This window comes from Nicotiana sylvestris, chromosome 2 (genome assembly GCF_000393655.2).
Source record: "Nicotiana sylvestris chromosome 2, ASM39365v2, whole genome shotgun sequence".
Taxonomy (NCBI): Eukaryota; Viridiplantae; Streptophyta; class Magnoliopsida; order Solanales; family Solanaceae; genus Nicotiana; species Nicotiana sylvestris.
Window position 1 is genome coordinate 176,957,440 of NC_091058.1, and position 15,911 is coordinate 176,973,350.

At 42.7% G+C, this 15,911-nt stretch overlaps 1 protein-coding gene across 1 annotated transcript; it reads right to left on the reverse strand.

Moving 5' to 3' along the window:
• Nucleotides 1-976: 976 nt before the first annotated feature.
• On the reverse strand, nt 977-9,686 carry LOC138886002 (uncharacterized). Its single transcript, XM_070167023.1, has 6 exons — nt 8,881-9,686; nt 8,343-8,565; nt 7,562-7,931; nt 6,590-6,645; nt 6,337-6,474; nt 977-1,174 (listed from the first exon to the last, which is right to left on the reverse strand). Exons 1-6 carry the CDS (start codon nt 9,684-9,686, stop codon nt 977-979), a joined length of 1,791 nt encoding a protein of 596 aa, XP_070023124.1.
• Nucleotides 9,687-15,911: the final 6,225 nt, after the last annotated feature.

The following is a 15,911-nucleotide window of genomic DNA, read 5'->3' on the forward strand; positions in this document are numbered from 1 at the left end:
CCAGTTGGCCAGTTCGATCTTTATCTTGGGGTTGTCATCCCACTGCATGCTATACCAGGAGAAATGGGCCTTCCCCTTGACTCTGATGTCGAAGGGCCTATTTTTCACCTTTAAGTCCCGGAAGTACATTGTGAGGAAACTGGGGAAAGGATAGTTCCGGTCATGCTCCGTACCCACGATAATAATGATTCTGGACATCACATTTCCCACATTGATGTGGTACCCTACCATGATAGAAGCCACTAACACAGCCTGGTGAAGAGGTAGGGTGTTGTCATGAGTGGTAGGGTCCAACCGGCTGCAAACAAAAGTCTCCCACCCCTGTGCCTCAAAATTCAAACTTTGTCTCAGAATTCGGACTCCAGCAGTCAACCAGTCCAGAGTGGTACCTGGGATTGCCAGGTACTGTGCTAACCATGGACTAACCTCCTCACCCATTTCCATCTTCGCCATGTACAGTGTCTCGTCCTCCTCATTAAATCCCAGGTATTCATTTATTGACTTCCCATCAAATAACACCTTTAAGTTCTGAACCTTTGTCACTTTGGAGCCCTTTTTGATGTGGGCTATGTTGCAGTAGAATTCTTTGACCAAGTGTTCGTTGGCATCAACATAGTCATCCATAAAATGCTCCCATCCAACTCTCGTCCTAAACTGCCTCCTCACATTGGGGTTGTGAGGTGGCAAGTCTCTATCTATGAAGCTCCTCTGTGGAATCAACTTTCTCACTAGCCACCACACCCGAAATTTATGGTACGCCACCTCACTCACAAATCTGTCCTCCCAAGCCTCGGGATTTCTAGTTCTAACAACGCCTCCCAACCGAGGGAGATGTAGAGTATTCCCTACTACCTACTATTGAGCCCTCAGACGACTCAGAAGAAATGTTCATTGATGCTTGGGTAGCGGGGGAAGTGGGAAGAGTGTCTTTCAGTCTGTGCCTCTCCGGATAAGGGATGTATTATGGGATTGAATCCTAAGAGATCTCCCGAGAGGGCTTGTACTCACTCCCCGACATGTCAATGGCTCTGGCAGCAGCTTTTATGGCCTTCCTCATGTTTTTGATGTTTTGCCTAGCTTGGGAAGTGAGTTTAACCATTTTCTGTTTCCCTCCCTGGGAAGATTCACCTTTGCCAGGTTGTTTGGATCCTTTGCCTCGTTCTTTAACCATTGTCTACAAACATAATCAAGTGAACTTGTTAGTATTAGTAGCCTCAGTTAAATACATTGTTGAAGAACATAATCAAAATGTTGCATACATATTGCAGAAAATAGCCTAGTGCGGGCCGCACAAAATATAGTCTGGCCGCACAAGGGTTAGTGCAGACTGCACAAAATGGCCATGCAGTCTACAAAAGGATAGGGACCAGACTACCCATACTCTATATCTAGGTAGTGCAAACCGCACAAAATGGTAGTGCGGCCGCACAGGAGCCAGTGCGGTCCCACTACGGTCCGCACAAAATGGACTGCGGCCACAGTGGTCCACTGCGGACTGCACAAAATGTTTTGCGGCCGCACTGGAAACTTCAGAGACCTGTGCATTTTTTTTCACTATGTCTTGCACTGCATCAACACAACCCTGTAATATCTCACAACCAGTTAGCCCAAAAATCAATCTTATACTACCAAGAAAATCAAAGAAAACAAGAAGAAAAACACATGGGTTGCCTCACAAGAAGCGCCTAATTTAATGTCACAGCACGACGCATGTTACCATCACATCATTTGAAATGAAGAAGTGCCACCACGTGGCTGTCATCAATTTTTTCAAGATAATGCTTGACCCGGTGCCAATTAACTCTGAAAACTTCACCATTTTTGTTCCTTAAATCAAGAGCAACAAACGGGGTCACACATACAACTTCAAAAGGTCCACTGCATTTTGATTTGATCTTTCCCAGAAACAGACGTAACTGGGAGTTGAACAAGAGAACCAAATTACCTACTTTGAACTCCTTTCCACTAGCATATTTATCATGAAGGTAATTCATCTTGTCCTTATATAAGGACAAACTGGCGTAGGCATGGAATCTGAATTCATTAAGTTCATTGAGCTGCTCCACATGAAGATTGGCTGCAACATCCCACTCAAGATTAAGCTTCCTCAAAGCCCACATGGCCTTGTGCTCTAACTCAACCGGTAGATGGCAAGATTTCCCAAACACCAACCGATACGGAGACATACCAATCGGCGTCTTGAAAGCAGTTCTATAAGCCCATAGAGTGTCATCCAACTTCTTCGACCCATCTGTCCTATTTGCATTGACCGTCTTGGACAATATGCTTTTGATTTCCCTGTTGGAGTCTTCCACTTGACCACTTGCTTGATGATGATTAGGGTAGAAACTTTGTGATTGACACCGTACTTAGAAAGCAACGTGTCGAAAGATCTATTGCAAAAATGAGACCCCTCATCACTTATGATTGCACGAGTAGTACCAAATCTTGTAAAAATGCTTTTCTTGAGAAATGCAACGACACTTCAGGCCTCATTGTTTGGCAAAGCCACGACTTCAACCCACTTTTAAACATAGTCCACCGCCACAAGGATGTAAGTGTTCCCACAAGAGCTAACAAATGGGCCCATGAAATCAATGGCCCATACATCAAAAATATCAACCTCAAGGATGGTATTGAGAGGCATCTCATCTTTCTTCGAAATTCCACCCACTCTTTGGCACTCGTCGCATCTCTTCACAAAGTCACCCGCATCTTTGAACAAAGTTGGCCAATAAAACCCACAACTAAGAGCTTTAGAAGCCTTCCTCACCTCGCCATGATGACCACCATAGGGAGAGGAATGACAAGCCTCCAAAATACTCAACTGCTCTTCCTCCGGGACACACCTTCGGATCATACCATCCGTGCAAATCTTGAACAAGTACGACTTATCCCAATAGAAATCCAGACTATCCCTCTAGAGCTTCTTCATTTGGTTAGAAGAGAGCTCACATGGGATTATACCATTCATAAGGAAATTAGCAACATCGGCAAACCATGGCATATCATTCATCGACACCGAAAGGAGTTGTTCGTTGGGAAATGAATCTCTAGGCCATCATGAGGCCTTCCCTCCTCCTCCAAGTGGGACAAGTGGTCCGCCACTTGGTTCTCACTACCCTTACGGTCCACAATCGCTAAATCAAACTCTTGAAGTAACAAGACCCATCGCATCAGTCTAGCTTTGGCGTCCATCTTCGTCATCAAGTACCGGAGAGCGGCATGGTCGGTATGAATAATAACCTTAGCACCCATAAGATACGGCCAGAATTTTTCCATAGCAAACACAATATCCAAAAGTTCATTCTCGGTCACCATGTAGTTCACTTGAGCATTATTCATTGTCTTGCTCGCATAGTATACCAGATGAAACATTTTGTTCACTCGTTAACCCAAAACTACCCCAACCGAAATATCGCTAGCATCACACATGAGCTCAAAGGGTAATCTCCAATTAGGTGCGGTAATAATAGGAGTGTGTCACGACCCAACCTCGAGAGGCGCGACCGGTGCTCAATCGAGCAAACCCAACTGAGCAAGCCTTATCAAACACTTCCTACCCAACTCGATACGGATAAGGAAACCATTCTTTCATTCATTTATTTAGACGAGGAAAGATAGTGCATTCTACAATGTTAGTTCATTTTAATTCACAACATTAAACCATCGACAAGTTCCAAGATTCCATACAAATACACTTTAGAAAAGCGAGAATTATAATTACATCATTGTTCGTAGACCCATCCAACACTCGTACATAACCCACACATATGTCTACAGAGCCTATAAGGATGTAAAACACAAGTATGACAATGCCGGCAACAAGGCCCCAGCTATACCTCAAAGGTAGAAGTCTACAACAAAAGATGTGCAATAGAACCCCTTGAAGGAGAAAGGGGCTCACCAAGACTTTGTGAAGAAGGTACTCCGCTACGCGCGATCGACACTATCTATAATGGAGCCACCTACATTCATTTAAAAATGTAGCGCCCCCGACAAAAGGGACGTTAGTACAATGGAATAGTACTAGTATGTATAACTAGACACCATCTAGTTAGAAAGAACATTCATACCAAACATAAAGAATTCACAAGTATAACTCAATAGCATTAAACGATTACAACATTATCAATGTAAAAGAATCATGCAATTTTTCACATTATGTTTTCATAGCCTTTAGTTTGGGGCATTTCATACTGTTCAACCTTGTTAGCTATACCACCGATAGCTTGAGCGGAGTCCGATCTCGACCCGATCAGCTAGCTTGCCTTATTTGAGACATACACCTCAATCACAATCTCACTTCCTTTTTTATCCGGGGTTCAATATCAACATATTACCACCATGTATGCGGCAGGGCGTCCAATCTCGGCTCGATCGGCTAGGCCGTCTTACCAAGGCGTTTTCCCTTTTCCATCAATCATCTCAATTCAATCTTTGTTTCACATATATCATTCCATAGGCACTTGGGGCCACAACTATCACGTCATATATTTGGCACTAGGCCATATTTCACATCGTTCCTAGTTTTAATGTTAGATTTGTAAGTTAGGATAATAAGTGCACACAAGAGCAATTAAAATAGTAGGCACAGAGGAGACTTCACATAGAGGACACAACATACGCAGCTTCAATTTCAATTTAAGTCAAAGCATTTTAATTCATGATTCATAGTCCTTGCCCCTTTTCAAGTTATCAAGAATAACATATTGATCATATTGGGACACACTTTCCATGCATATAAGGTTGCAACACTAGTTCAAGTGAAATAACAATCAATACAACAATTTAATTTTAACCTTACCGTATTTACACAACCACCGATAAAGCTTAATTTCTAAAAGACGGGGTTTTAGCCATACATACCTCAACCAATCTTTCCTTAATCCTATAACATTCCGGAATGTTCGCACTTTAATCTATTTAAGCAATATATAAAAATTTAACTCATAATCAAGAAAAGGTCATAATCTAAGCTCTCTTGAGCATTTAGTGTTCATTAAGGCCTTATGGTTCTTTTATGCAAGATTACACTAGCCCATTACCCATGCCTCTTTATTAATAATTCCTCATATTCCTCAAGAACATATGCATGCAATGCAATCCCCCTTATCCCCATGAATTACCTGACTAACAACCTCTTGTAGCTATATGTAAAAATAAGAGCTGAGGTGATGAAGTCTTGCCTCTTGGGATGAAGGTTTAGGTCCCTTACTTGATTGTCTTCAATGATTTAACAAGGATTCATGGAGTAATTTTGATGGGAAGCACTTTCCCTCTCTTATACCCCTCTCTCTCTCAATCTAAAAGTGTTAGGAATTAGGCTAAAAATGAGTTATTGCACAGGATATAATGACAGGGGATCGGGTTTAAAATTTAGAAATCTGGAGCCCCGACTCAGATCTGCGATCGCATACCTAACATGCAGTCTGCAAAATGGACTGTAAAAATAGTCCCAAAAACTGGACACACTGCCCGGGTATGCGACGGAAATGCGGTCCACATACTTGTTTTATGGTCGCATAATGCACCGCAGAACTGCCTTCACAAAACTTTCAAGGGAATTATGCGATAACTATGCGCCCCGCATACCGATTATGCGATCGCATAATTGGCCGCATAGTCAACCTCAAATTGACCAACACACTGACTGGTTCTGCGGCGACTATGCGGTCCGCATACCTATTATGCGACAGCATAATGGACCGTAGAATAGCACATTTTCTGGAAAACTTAGTTTCTTAACTTTTTAACGCACAGATCAATCCAAAAGGACCGAACCATGGCGAGCTTGCGAGCTACGAAGAATTTAATGAATTTCTAACACATGATCCTAACTTGGCACCACAAGACTCGGGTTTTTGAGTAGAAATTTCACAGGCCTTACATCCTCCCCCACTTAAGATCATTCATCCTCGAATGATGACTTAGGTTCACTCATGAGTAATCTTCATGCAACCTCAGCTTTTCACACCACGAAACGAAATATTAGTCCCATATTTGGTTAACTCCTTAAATTTCCGAAAATTTTGCCAGAGTTTCCCTTGTATCTAGGCCTATCCACCTGTCAGAGATCCCCAGAAACATACCTTAAAAGCAAGTACACATTCCATATACTTAACATAACTCGTACAATACTAACCATGGCCGCATAGGTAATATATAACCAAAACAGGACAACTTTACATAGATCAAATAGAAAGATAATAGTTCATAGGAGCTAAATGCATATAAGCTATTACATGACTATTCAATAAAATGCGGGTACTTCTTTTTCATTTCATCCTCAGTTTCCCAAGTGGCTTTCTCATCTAGTTAGTTCCGCCATAACACCTTCATGGAGGCAATTTCCTTATTTCTCAATTTCTGAACTTGCCTATCAAGAATGGCAACTGGAACTTCTTCATATGATAGTTCTTCATTAACTTCAATAGTTTCAACTGGCACAATGGTGGATGGATCACCCACTACCTTTTTCAATATAGACATATGAAAGACTAGATGTACCAATGACATCCCTGGTGGTAGCTCGAGCTTGTATGCCACCTGACCAATCCTCTGAATGATTCTGTACGGTCCGACATACCTTGGACTCAATTTTCCCTTCTTTCCAAACCGCATGATGCCATTCATAGGGGAAACCTTCAAAAATACACAATCATCTTCTTTGAACTCTAAATCTCTGCGACGAACATCCGAGTAAGACTTTTGGCGACTCTGTGCAGTTTTCAACCTCTCCTTAATAATCTTGACTTTCTCCATGGCCTGATGCACGAGGTCTGGCCCTATCAATTCCGCTTCTCCAACCTCGAACCACCCAATGGGAGACCTACATCTCCTACCATACAATGCCTCGAACGGTTCCATCGGGATACTAGCATGGAAGTTGTTGTTGTAAGCAAATTCTATGAGTGGAAAATGGTCATCCCAACTACCCTTGTAATCAAGAGTACAAGCACGCAACAAGTCCTCAAGCGTCTGAATAGTTCACTCTGCTTGCCCGTTGGTTTAAGGGTGAAAAGTTGTGCTAAGATTTATGTGTGTACCCAAACCTTGCTGAAATTTCTTCCAAAAGTTAGCCCTGAACTGAGCCCCTCGATCTGAAATGATCGAGATTGGATTGCCATGCAACCTGACTATTTCCTTGATATACAACTACGCATAATGTTCTAATGTGTCGGCAGCTTTAACTAGCAAGAATTGCGCTTATTTCATGTGTCGATCCACAATTACCCAAATTGAGTCGAACTTGCGTGGAGTGCATGGCAACCCTAGCACAAAATCCATGTTAATCATCTACCATTTCCACATTGGAATTTCTATGCTTTGAGCCAATCCACCGGGCCTTTGATGTTCGGCCTTCACTTGTTGACAATTCGGACATTTTGCCACAAAGTCCGCCATATCATTCTTCATGTTGTTCCACCAATAAATTTACTTAAGATCATGATACATTTTCGTAGAACCTGGGTGCATGGAATACCTGGAAGTGTGAGCTTCTACCTTGATCCTTTACCGAAGACCGTTAATATCAAGAACACATAGGCGGTCTTGGTACCATGGGGTACTATCACCCATGCCAAGGAAAAAGTTGTGGTCTTGTGTTTGTGAATCCCCTCTTTCAGTTGTGCTAACAATGGATCATTGAATTGCTTTTCTTTCACCTTTGCCACAAGCGATGATTCAACCCTATTCTGCACAATTACCCCTCCTTCATTAGAGTTCACAAGGCGAACTCCCAAACTAGCCAACTGGTAAACCTCCCTAGCTAACGGCCTCTGATATGCCTCCAAATGAGCCAAACATCCTATAGATTTTTGACTAAGAGCATCTGCCACAACATTAGCCTTTCCCGGGTGATAGAGAATATCAATGTCATAGTCCTTGAGTAACTCTAGCCATCTTCTTTGCCTCAGATTCAACTCCTTCTACTTGAAAATATATTGAAGGCTCTTATGATCTGTAAACACATCCACATGTACCCCATACAAATAATGTCGCCAAATGTTTAGCGCAAACAATACCGTCGCTAGCTCTAAGTCATGGGTTGGAAAGTTCTTCTCGTGATTCTTGAGTTTCCTAGAAGCATAGGCTATAACCTTGCCGTGTTGCATTAACACACACCCGAGCCCGACTCTTGAAGCATCGCAATACAACACAAATTCCTCTGTACCCTCTGGCAGGGCTAATACCGGTGTTGTTGTCAACCTTTATTTTAATCCCTGAAAACTCCTCTCACAAGCATCAGACCATTGGAATTTAACTGTTTTATGCGTCAATTTAGTCAATGGAGAGGTAAGAGTAGAAAACTCCTCCACAAATATCCTGTAGCACCCAACCAATCCCAAGAAACTACGAATCTCCGTTGGAGTAGTAGGTATAGGACAATTCTTCACTGCTGCAATCTTTTGAGGATCAACCATAATTCCATCCCCGGAAATGAGATGACCCAAGAACGCGACAGATTCAAGCCAAAATTCACATTTTGAAAATTTTGCATACAATTGATGTTGTTGAAGAGTCTTCAAAACTGCCCTGAGATGGTCAGCATGGTCCTCCCGACTTCAGGAATACACAAGAATATGGTCAATGAACACTATCACAAAGGAGTCTAGAAAAGGCTTGAAGACTCGATTCATAAGATCCATGAAAGTTGCCGAGGCATTTGTTAGCCCAAAAGACATCACCATAAATTTGAAGTGCCCATACCGAGTTCTGAAGGCTATTTTTGGAATATCATGCTCCCTTATCTTCAGTTGATGATACCCGGACCGCAAGTCAATCTTTGAGAAGCGTGTAGCACCTTGGAATAGGTCAAACAAGTCATCTATTCTTGGTAGAGGGTATTTATTTTTTATTATGACTTTGTTGAGTTACCGGTAATCAATACACATCCACAGAGACCCATCTTTCTTCCTTACAAACAAGACTGGTGCACCCCACGGTGATCCGCTCGGTCGGATGAAACCCTTTTCTAGCAAATGCTTCAATTGTTCCTTTAGCTTTTTTAGTTCAGTCGGTGCCATTCTGTAAGGTGGAATTGATATAGGCTGCGTGCCTGGCATCACATCGATCCTAAAATCAATCTCCCTGTCTAGTGGAATCCCAGGGAGCGCATCTGGAAAGACATTCGAAAATTCATTCACAACTGGTACAGACTCAAGGCTAAGCACCTCAGCAATAGTGTCCGTAACCCGAACTAAATGATAGATACACCCCTTCTTGATCATCTTCGCGGCCTTAAGGTAGGAAATAAATCGACCTCTAGGCACTACATTATCTCCCTCCCATTCAATAACGGACTCGTTAGGAAATTCAAGCCTCATAGTTCTAGTCCGACAATCAAGTTTGGCAAAGCAGGAATAAAGCCAATCCATTCCCATTATCACATCGAAATTGACCATCCCGAATTCAACAAGATCGGCCATGGTATCCCTACTACGTACCGTGATAACAAAACTTCTATAGACTCGAGCAGCTATAATAGACTCACCAACCAGAGTAGACACCAAAAATGGTTCATGAAGCTGATCTGGTACTATCCCAAATTCCGTTGCAACAAAAGGGGTAACATAGGACAAGGTGGAACCGGGGTCAATAAGTGCATATATATCATACGATTGGACAGTCAGAATACCTGTAACAACATTTGGGGAAGCCTCTATAGTCTGGCATCCACTCATATCATAGAACCGGCTGGGTCCATCTAAACTCTGTGCACCACCCCTAGCTGCACCATGCCCTGCGGGTGCTAGGGTACCTCGAGCTGGGGAGGGGGCTGAAGATGTAGCAGCTGCTGAATTAGATGACTGAGTTGTGCCCCTACCCGCTCCCTGGCGGGATACACGACAATGTCTCTAAATATGACCCCTCATCCCATATCCATAGCATATAGGTAACTCCAGATAGCAAGTCTCTGAGTGCATATTCCCGCACCTGGGGCACGGGGACCTCTGCTGCTGGAACCTCTCTCCTAACCGACCCCGGTGATAGGATCCCCGGTTGCCCAGACTAGGCCTGAAACGACTCCACTACTACTGGCTAGGCCCTGATGGCGTGCACTGGCTGAAGATTGTGCAATAGACTGGGAAGGCCCTAATGATCCTCCCCTGAAAGTTGATCTTCCCCCACCTAGTGACTCTTCCATGTTGCCCGTAGACCGGGCCTTGCTGCTACCATCTTTCTCCATTCTGTTCTTCAATTTATGGTTCTCTGTGGCCTGAGCAAATGCTACCATCTTCCCATAATTCATGTCAGAATTCAATGCAGCCGTAGAAGCATCATTAATAGTCAAAGTATTAAGGCCCTGAACAAACCAGCGCACCCTGGCCTCCATTGTGGGCAACATATGAATGGCATACTTGGACAAGCGAGCAAACTCCATGTGGTACTCCCACACACTTCTGTTACCTTGCTTCAAATTTTCAAACTCTGCTACACGGGCTGCCCTTGTCTCAGTGGGCAGGAAATGATCTATAAAAACATCAGCAAACTCGCTCCACCTCGCCGGAGGGCTCCCCTCCTCAGAGGAATCTTCCCACAACTCAAACCACGAATAGGGCACCCCTTTCAGACGGTAGGCAACTAACTCTACTCCCTCTGCCTCAGTTGCACGCATAACCCTAAGGGTCTTGTGCATCTCATCAATGAAATCCTGAGGGTCTTCTTCTAGATTGGCATCTGTGAACACCAGACGGTCTAACTGAAGAAATCTGTTCACCCTAGAACTAGTAGAATCCCCTTGCTGACAGGATGAACTGAGCGCAACATTTGACCTCTAGGCCTGAGAGGCCACTAGATGGGTCAACATCTGAATAGCTCCCCTAAGATCCCCATCAAAAATACCAGAATCGGAAATTGGGGCTGGAGGGGGGACAAAGGTATCAACGAGAGGGATAGTGGTACCCTTCACAGGTGTAGGAACTAGGGTAGTCAGCTCTGGAATAGAAGAATCAGGCAGGGTGATAGGAGGATGGCTACCCTCACCCACAGTATCAAGCAATGAATCATCAGCCACTCCTGAAGTGGTATTAGCATTGGCTTCCTAGCCAATTCTCGCTTTCTTCTTATGTGCCATTTATTGAAAGATAGAACAATGCACTAAATAGAGAGGGACTAGTTTCGCCGCATGATCCAGAATATCAAAGAAGGGTGTTATTCCTAAATGCCCAAGTAGCCTCCAACTTATAGATGTGGTCGACTACACATATATAAGAAAGACTCTACTAGACACGGCTCTGAGACATCCTAGGACACTTTAAAACCCTAGGATCTAATACCAAGTTTGTCACGCCCCAACCTCGGGAGGCGCAACCGGCGCTCAATCGAGCAAGCCCAATTGAGCAAGCCTTATCAAACACTTCCTACCCAACTCGATACGGATAAGGAAACCATGCTTTCATTCATTTATTTAGACAAGGAAAGATAGTGCATTCTGCAATGTTAGTTCATTTTAAATCACAACATTAAACCGTCGATAAGTTCCAAGATTCCACACAAATACACTTTAGAAAAGTGAGAATTAGAATTACATCATCGTTCGTAGATCCATCCAACACTCGTACATAACCCACACATATGTCTACGGAGCCTATAAGAATGTAAAAGACAAGTATGACAATGCCGACAATGAGGCTCCGGCTATACCTCAAAAGTAGAAGTCTACAACAAAAGATGTGCAATATAACCCCTTGAAGGAGTAAGGGGCTCACCAAGACTTCGTGAAGAAGGTACTCCGCTTTGCACGATCGACACTATCTGCAATGGAGCCACCTACATTCATTTAAAAATGTAGCGCCCCCGGCAAAAGAGACGTTAGTACCATGGAATAGTACTAGTATGTATAACTAGACACCATCTAGTTAGAAAGAACTTTCATACCAAACATAAAGAATTCACAAGTATAACTCAATAGCTTTAAACGATTACAACATTATCAATGTAGAAGAATCATGCAACTTTTCACATTATGTTTCCATAGCCTTTAGTTTGGGGCATTTCATACTGTTCATCTTTGTTCGCTATACCAACGCTAGCTTGAGTGGAGTCCGGTCTCGACCCGATCGGCTAGGTTGCCTCATTTGAGACATACACCTCAATCACAATCTCACTTCCCTCTTTATTCGGGGTTCAATATCAACATAATACCACCATGTGTGCGGCATGGTGTCCGATCTCGGCCCGATCGGCTAGGCCGTCTTACCAAGGCATTTTCCCTTTTCCATCAATAATCTCAATTCAATCTTTGTTTCACATATATCATTCCATAGGCACTTGGGGTAACAACTATCATGTCATATTTTTGGCACTAGGCCATATTTCACATCGTTCCCAATTTCAATGTTAGATTTGTAATTTAGTATAATAAGTGCACACAAGAGCAATTAAAATAGTAGACATAGAGGAGACTTCACATAGAGGGCACGACATACACAACTTCAATTTAAATTTAAGGTCAAAGCATTTCAATTCATGATTCATAGACCTTTCCCCTTTTCAAGTTATCAATAATAATATGTTGATCATATTTAGACATACTTTCCACGTATATAAGGTTGCAACACTAGTTAAAGTGAAATAACGATCAATACAACAATTCAATTTTAACCTTACCGTATTCACACAACCACCGATAAATCTCAATTTCTAAAAGACGGGGTTTTAGCTATACATACCTCAACTGAGCTTTCCTTAATCCTATAACATTCCAGAATGTTTGCACTTCAATCTATTTAAGCAATATAGCACAATTTAACTCATAATCAAGAAAATGTCATAATCTAAGCTCTCTTGTGCATTTCATCGAGCATTTAGTGTTCATTAAGGCCTTATGGTTATTTTATGCAAGATTACACTTGACCATTACCCATGCCTCTTTATTTATAATTCCTCATATTCTTCAAGAACACATGCATGCAATGCAATCCCCCTTGTCCCCGTGAATTACCTCACTAACGACCCCTTGTAGCTATATGCAAAAATAAGAGTTGAGGTGATGAAGTCTTACCTCTTGGGATGAAGGTTTAGGTCCCTCACTTGATTGTATTCAATTATTTAACAAGGATTCATGGAGTAATTTTGATGGGAAGCACTTTCGCTCTCTTAGACCCCTCTCTCTCTCACTCTAAAAGTGTTAGGAATTAGGCTCAAAATAATTTATTGCACAGGATATAATGATAGGGAGTCGGGTTTAAAATTTAGAAATCTGGAGCCCCGAAACAGATCTGCGATCGCATACCTTACATGCGGTCTGCAAAATGGACCGCAAAAATGGTCCCAAAAACTGGACACACTACCCAGGTATGCGACGGAAATGCGGTTCGTATACTTGTTCTGCGGTCGCATAATGCACCGCAGAACTACCTTCATAAAAATTTCAAGGGAATTATGTGATAACTATGCAGACTACATACCGATAGTGCGATCGCATAATTGGTCGCATAGTCAACCTCAAATTGACCAACACATTGACTGGTTCTGTGGCGACTATGCGGTCCGCATACCTATTATGCGACCATATAATGGACCGCAGAATCGCATGATCCTAACTTGGCACCACAAGACTCGAGTTTTTAAGTAGAAATTTCATGGGCCTTACAAAGTGGTGGTCAACTTATGCTTGAGAATTTCAAAGGCTTGCATACCCTTGTCATCAAACACGAACTTAGAATCTTTTTCCAACAACTTGCACAAGGGGTTCACTACCTTTGAAAAGTCTTTGATGAATCTCCGGTAAAACCCTGCATGCCCAAGAAAACTTCGGACCCCCTTGACGGATGTAGGGGAAGGAGCCTTGAAATCACATCTATCTTTGCTTTATCCACCTCAATGCAATGCTTCGAAATTTTATGCCCGAGAACGATTCCTTCTTCCACCATAAAGTGGCATTTCTCCCAATTGAGGACAAGATTGGTTTCTTTACAACGGGCCAACACCCTATCAAGATTCTTCAAGCATTCATCAAATGAGTCCACTACAGTACTAAAATCGTCCATGAACACCTCCAAAATGTCTTCCACCATATCCGTGAAAATGGCCATCATGCACCGCTAAAATGTAGTCGGAGCATTATACAACCCAAAGGCATCCTAGAGAAAGCAAATATGCCATACGAATAAGTGAATGTGGTCTCTTCCTGATCTTACGAAGCAATCAAGATTTGGTTGTACCCAGAATACCCATCCAAGAAGCAATAGAAGGCACGCCCAGCAAGTCGGTCTAGCATTTGATCCAGAAATGGCAAAGGAAAGTGATCCTTGCAGGTCACTTTATTCAACTTGCAGTAGTCCATACATACCCTCCAACCAGTGACTTTTCTTGTAGGAATCAATTCATTTTGAAAATTTGTAACCACGGTCATGCCACCCTTTTTCGGTACACATTGCACAAGTGAAGTCCAAGAGCTATCAGAGATGGGGTACACAACCCCGACATCCAACCACTTGATCACCTCCTTTTTCACAACCTCTTGCATTACCTCATTTAGCCTCCTTTGGTGCTCCAAGAATGGCTTTGCATCATCTTCCAGAATAATCTTGTCCATACAGAATACGGGGCTTATTCCCCAAATATCAGCTAAAGTCCATTCAATTGCCTTTTTCCGCTTTTGAAGCACTGCCAATGTGGCATCAACCTGCATGTTATTAAGTCAAGAAGAAAGAATAACTGACAAAGTAGAATTTGAGCCTAAGAACTCATACCTAAGGTGTGGAGGAAGTGGTTTCAACTCCAACACCGGAGGATCCTCAATTGAAGGTTTGGTTGGTGGGGTATTTCTATTCTCGAGATCCAAAGACAATTTCCTTGACTCATAAGAATAAGAGCCCATTCCATGTAAAGCATTCACGCACTTCACTCGGCTTGCATCCTCATTGACATCAAGATTCAACAAAATGGCCTCCAATGGGTCCTCCACATTGATCAATGCATTGGTGTCATCAATTATCACTACTGTGACGAGGTCAACAAAAGAGCACACCTCGGTACTATTGGGCTACTTCATAAATTTGCACACATGAAAGACCACCTTTTCATCACCCACCCGTAACATGAGTTCCCATGATTCCATATCTACCAATGCCTTCCCCGTAGCTAGGAAAGGTCTGCCCAGTATAATAGGAACTTCGTAGTCCACCTCACAGTCCAAGATCACAAAATCAGCTGGCAAGATAAATTTGGCCACCCGGACAAGCACATCATCAATAATACCCAAGGGTCTCTTCATCGATCTATCCGCCATTTGTAACCTTATGAAAGTCATCCTAGGTTGCCCAATACCCAAAATTTTGAAAACTGAGTAGGGCATCAAATTGATACTAGCTCCCAAATCACATAGAGTCTTGGCAAAATCCGTACTCCCAATGGTGCAAGGAATGGTGAAAGCACCGGGATCTTCAAGATTCGGGGCCATTGAATGCACTATAGAACTAACTTGGTGAGTCATCTTTATAGTTTTACAATCCATGGAATTCTTCTTTGTGAGCAAGTCTTTCATAAATTTTGCATAGCCCGACATTTGTTCAAGTGCTTCCACCAAAGGCGCATTAATAGATAAGCTTTTCATCATATCAATGAACTTTTTAAACTCATTATCATTGTTCTACTTCGCGAGCCTTTGAGGATAAGGTGGAGGTGGCCTTGGCAAAGGAGCCTTGGCTTTTGGCACAACCTGCTCCGGCATGTAAATTATGTGTTCCATAGCCGGGTTCACATCATTTTGTGTTTTCACCTCGACTTCTTGAATATCAATCCTCACTTCATTGTTCACATTTTCATCAACCACATCTTCAACTACAATAGGGACTTCGTCATCTTGCAACTCAACATCATCATCCACGACTTGCTTTTGCTTAGAGGCATTCACATCACCGCCTCTCCCACTTCTTGTTGTAACTGCCATAACATGATTG

Coding starts and splice junctions, on each gene's coding strand:
- LOC138886002 (XM_070167023.1), bottom strand. CDS start 9,686: ATGAGTGGATGCCAGACTATAGAGGCTTCCCCAAATGTTGTTACAGGT. Junction 8,566..8,880: donor TGGATGTGTATTGATTACCG/GTAACTCAACAA, acceptor GTATTCCTGAAG/TCGGGAGGACCATGCTGACC. Junction 6,646..7,561: donor ATGGGTGATAGTACCCCATG/GTACCAAGACCG, acceptor GTATTTTTGAAG/GTTTCCCCTATGAATGGCAT.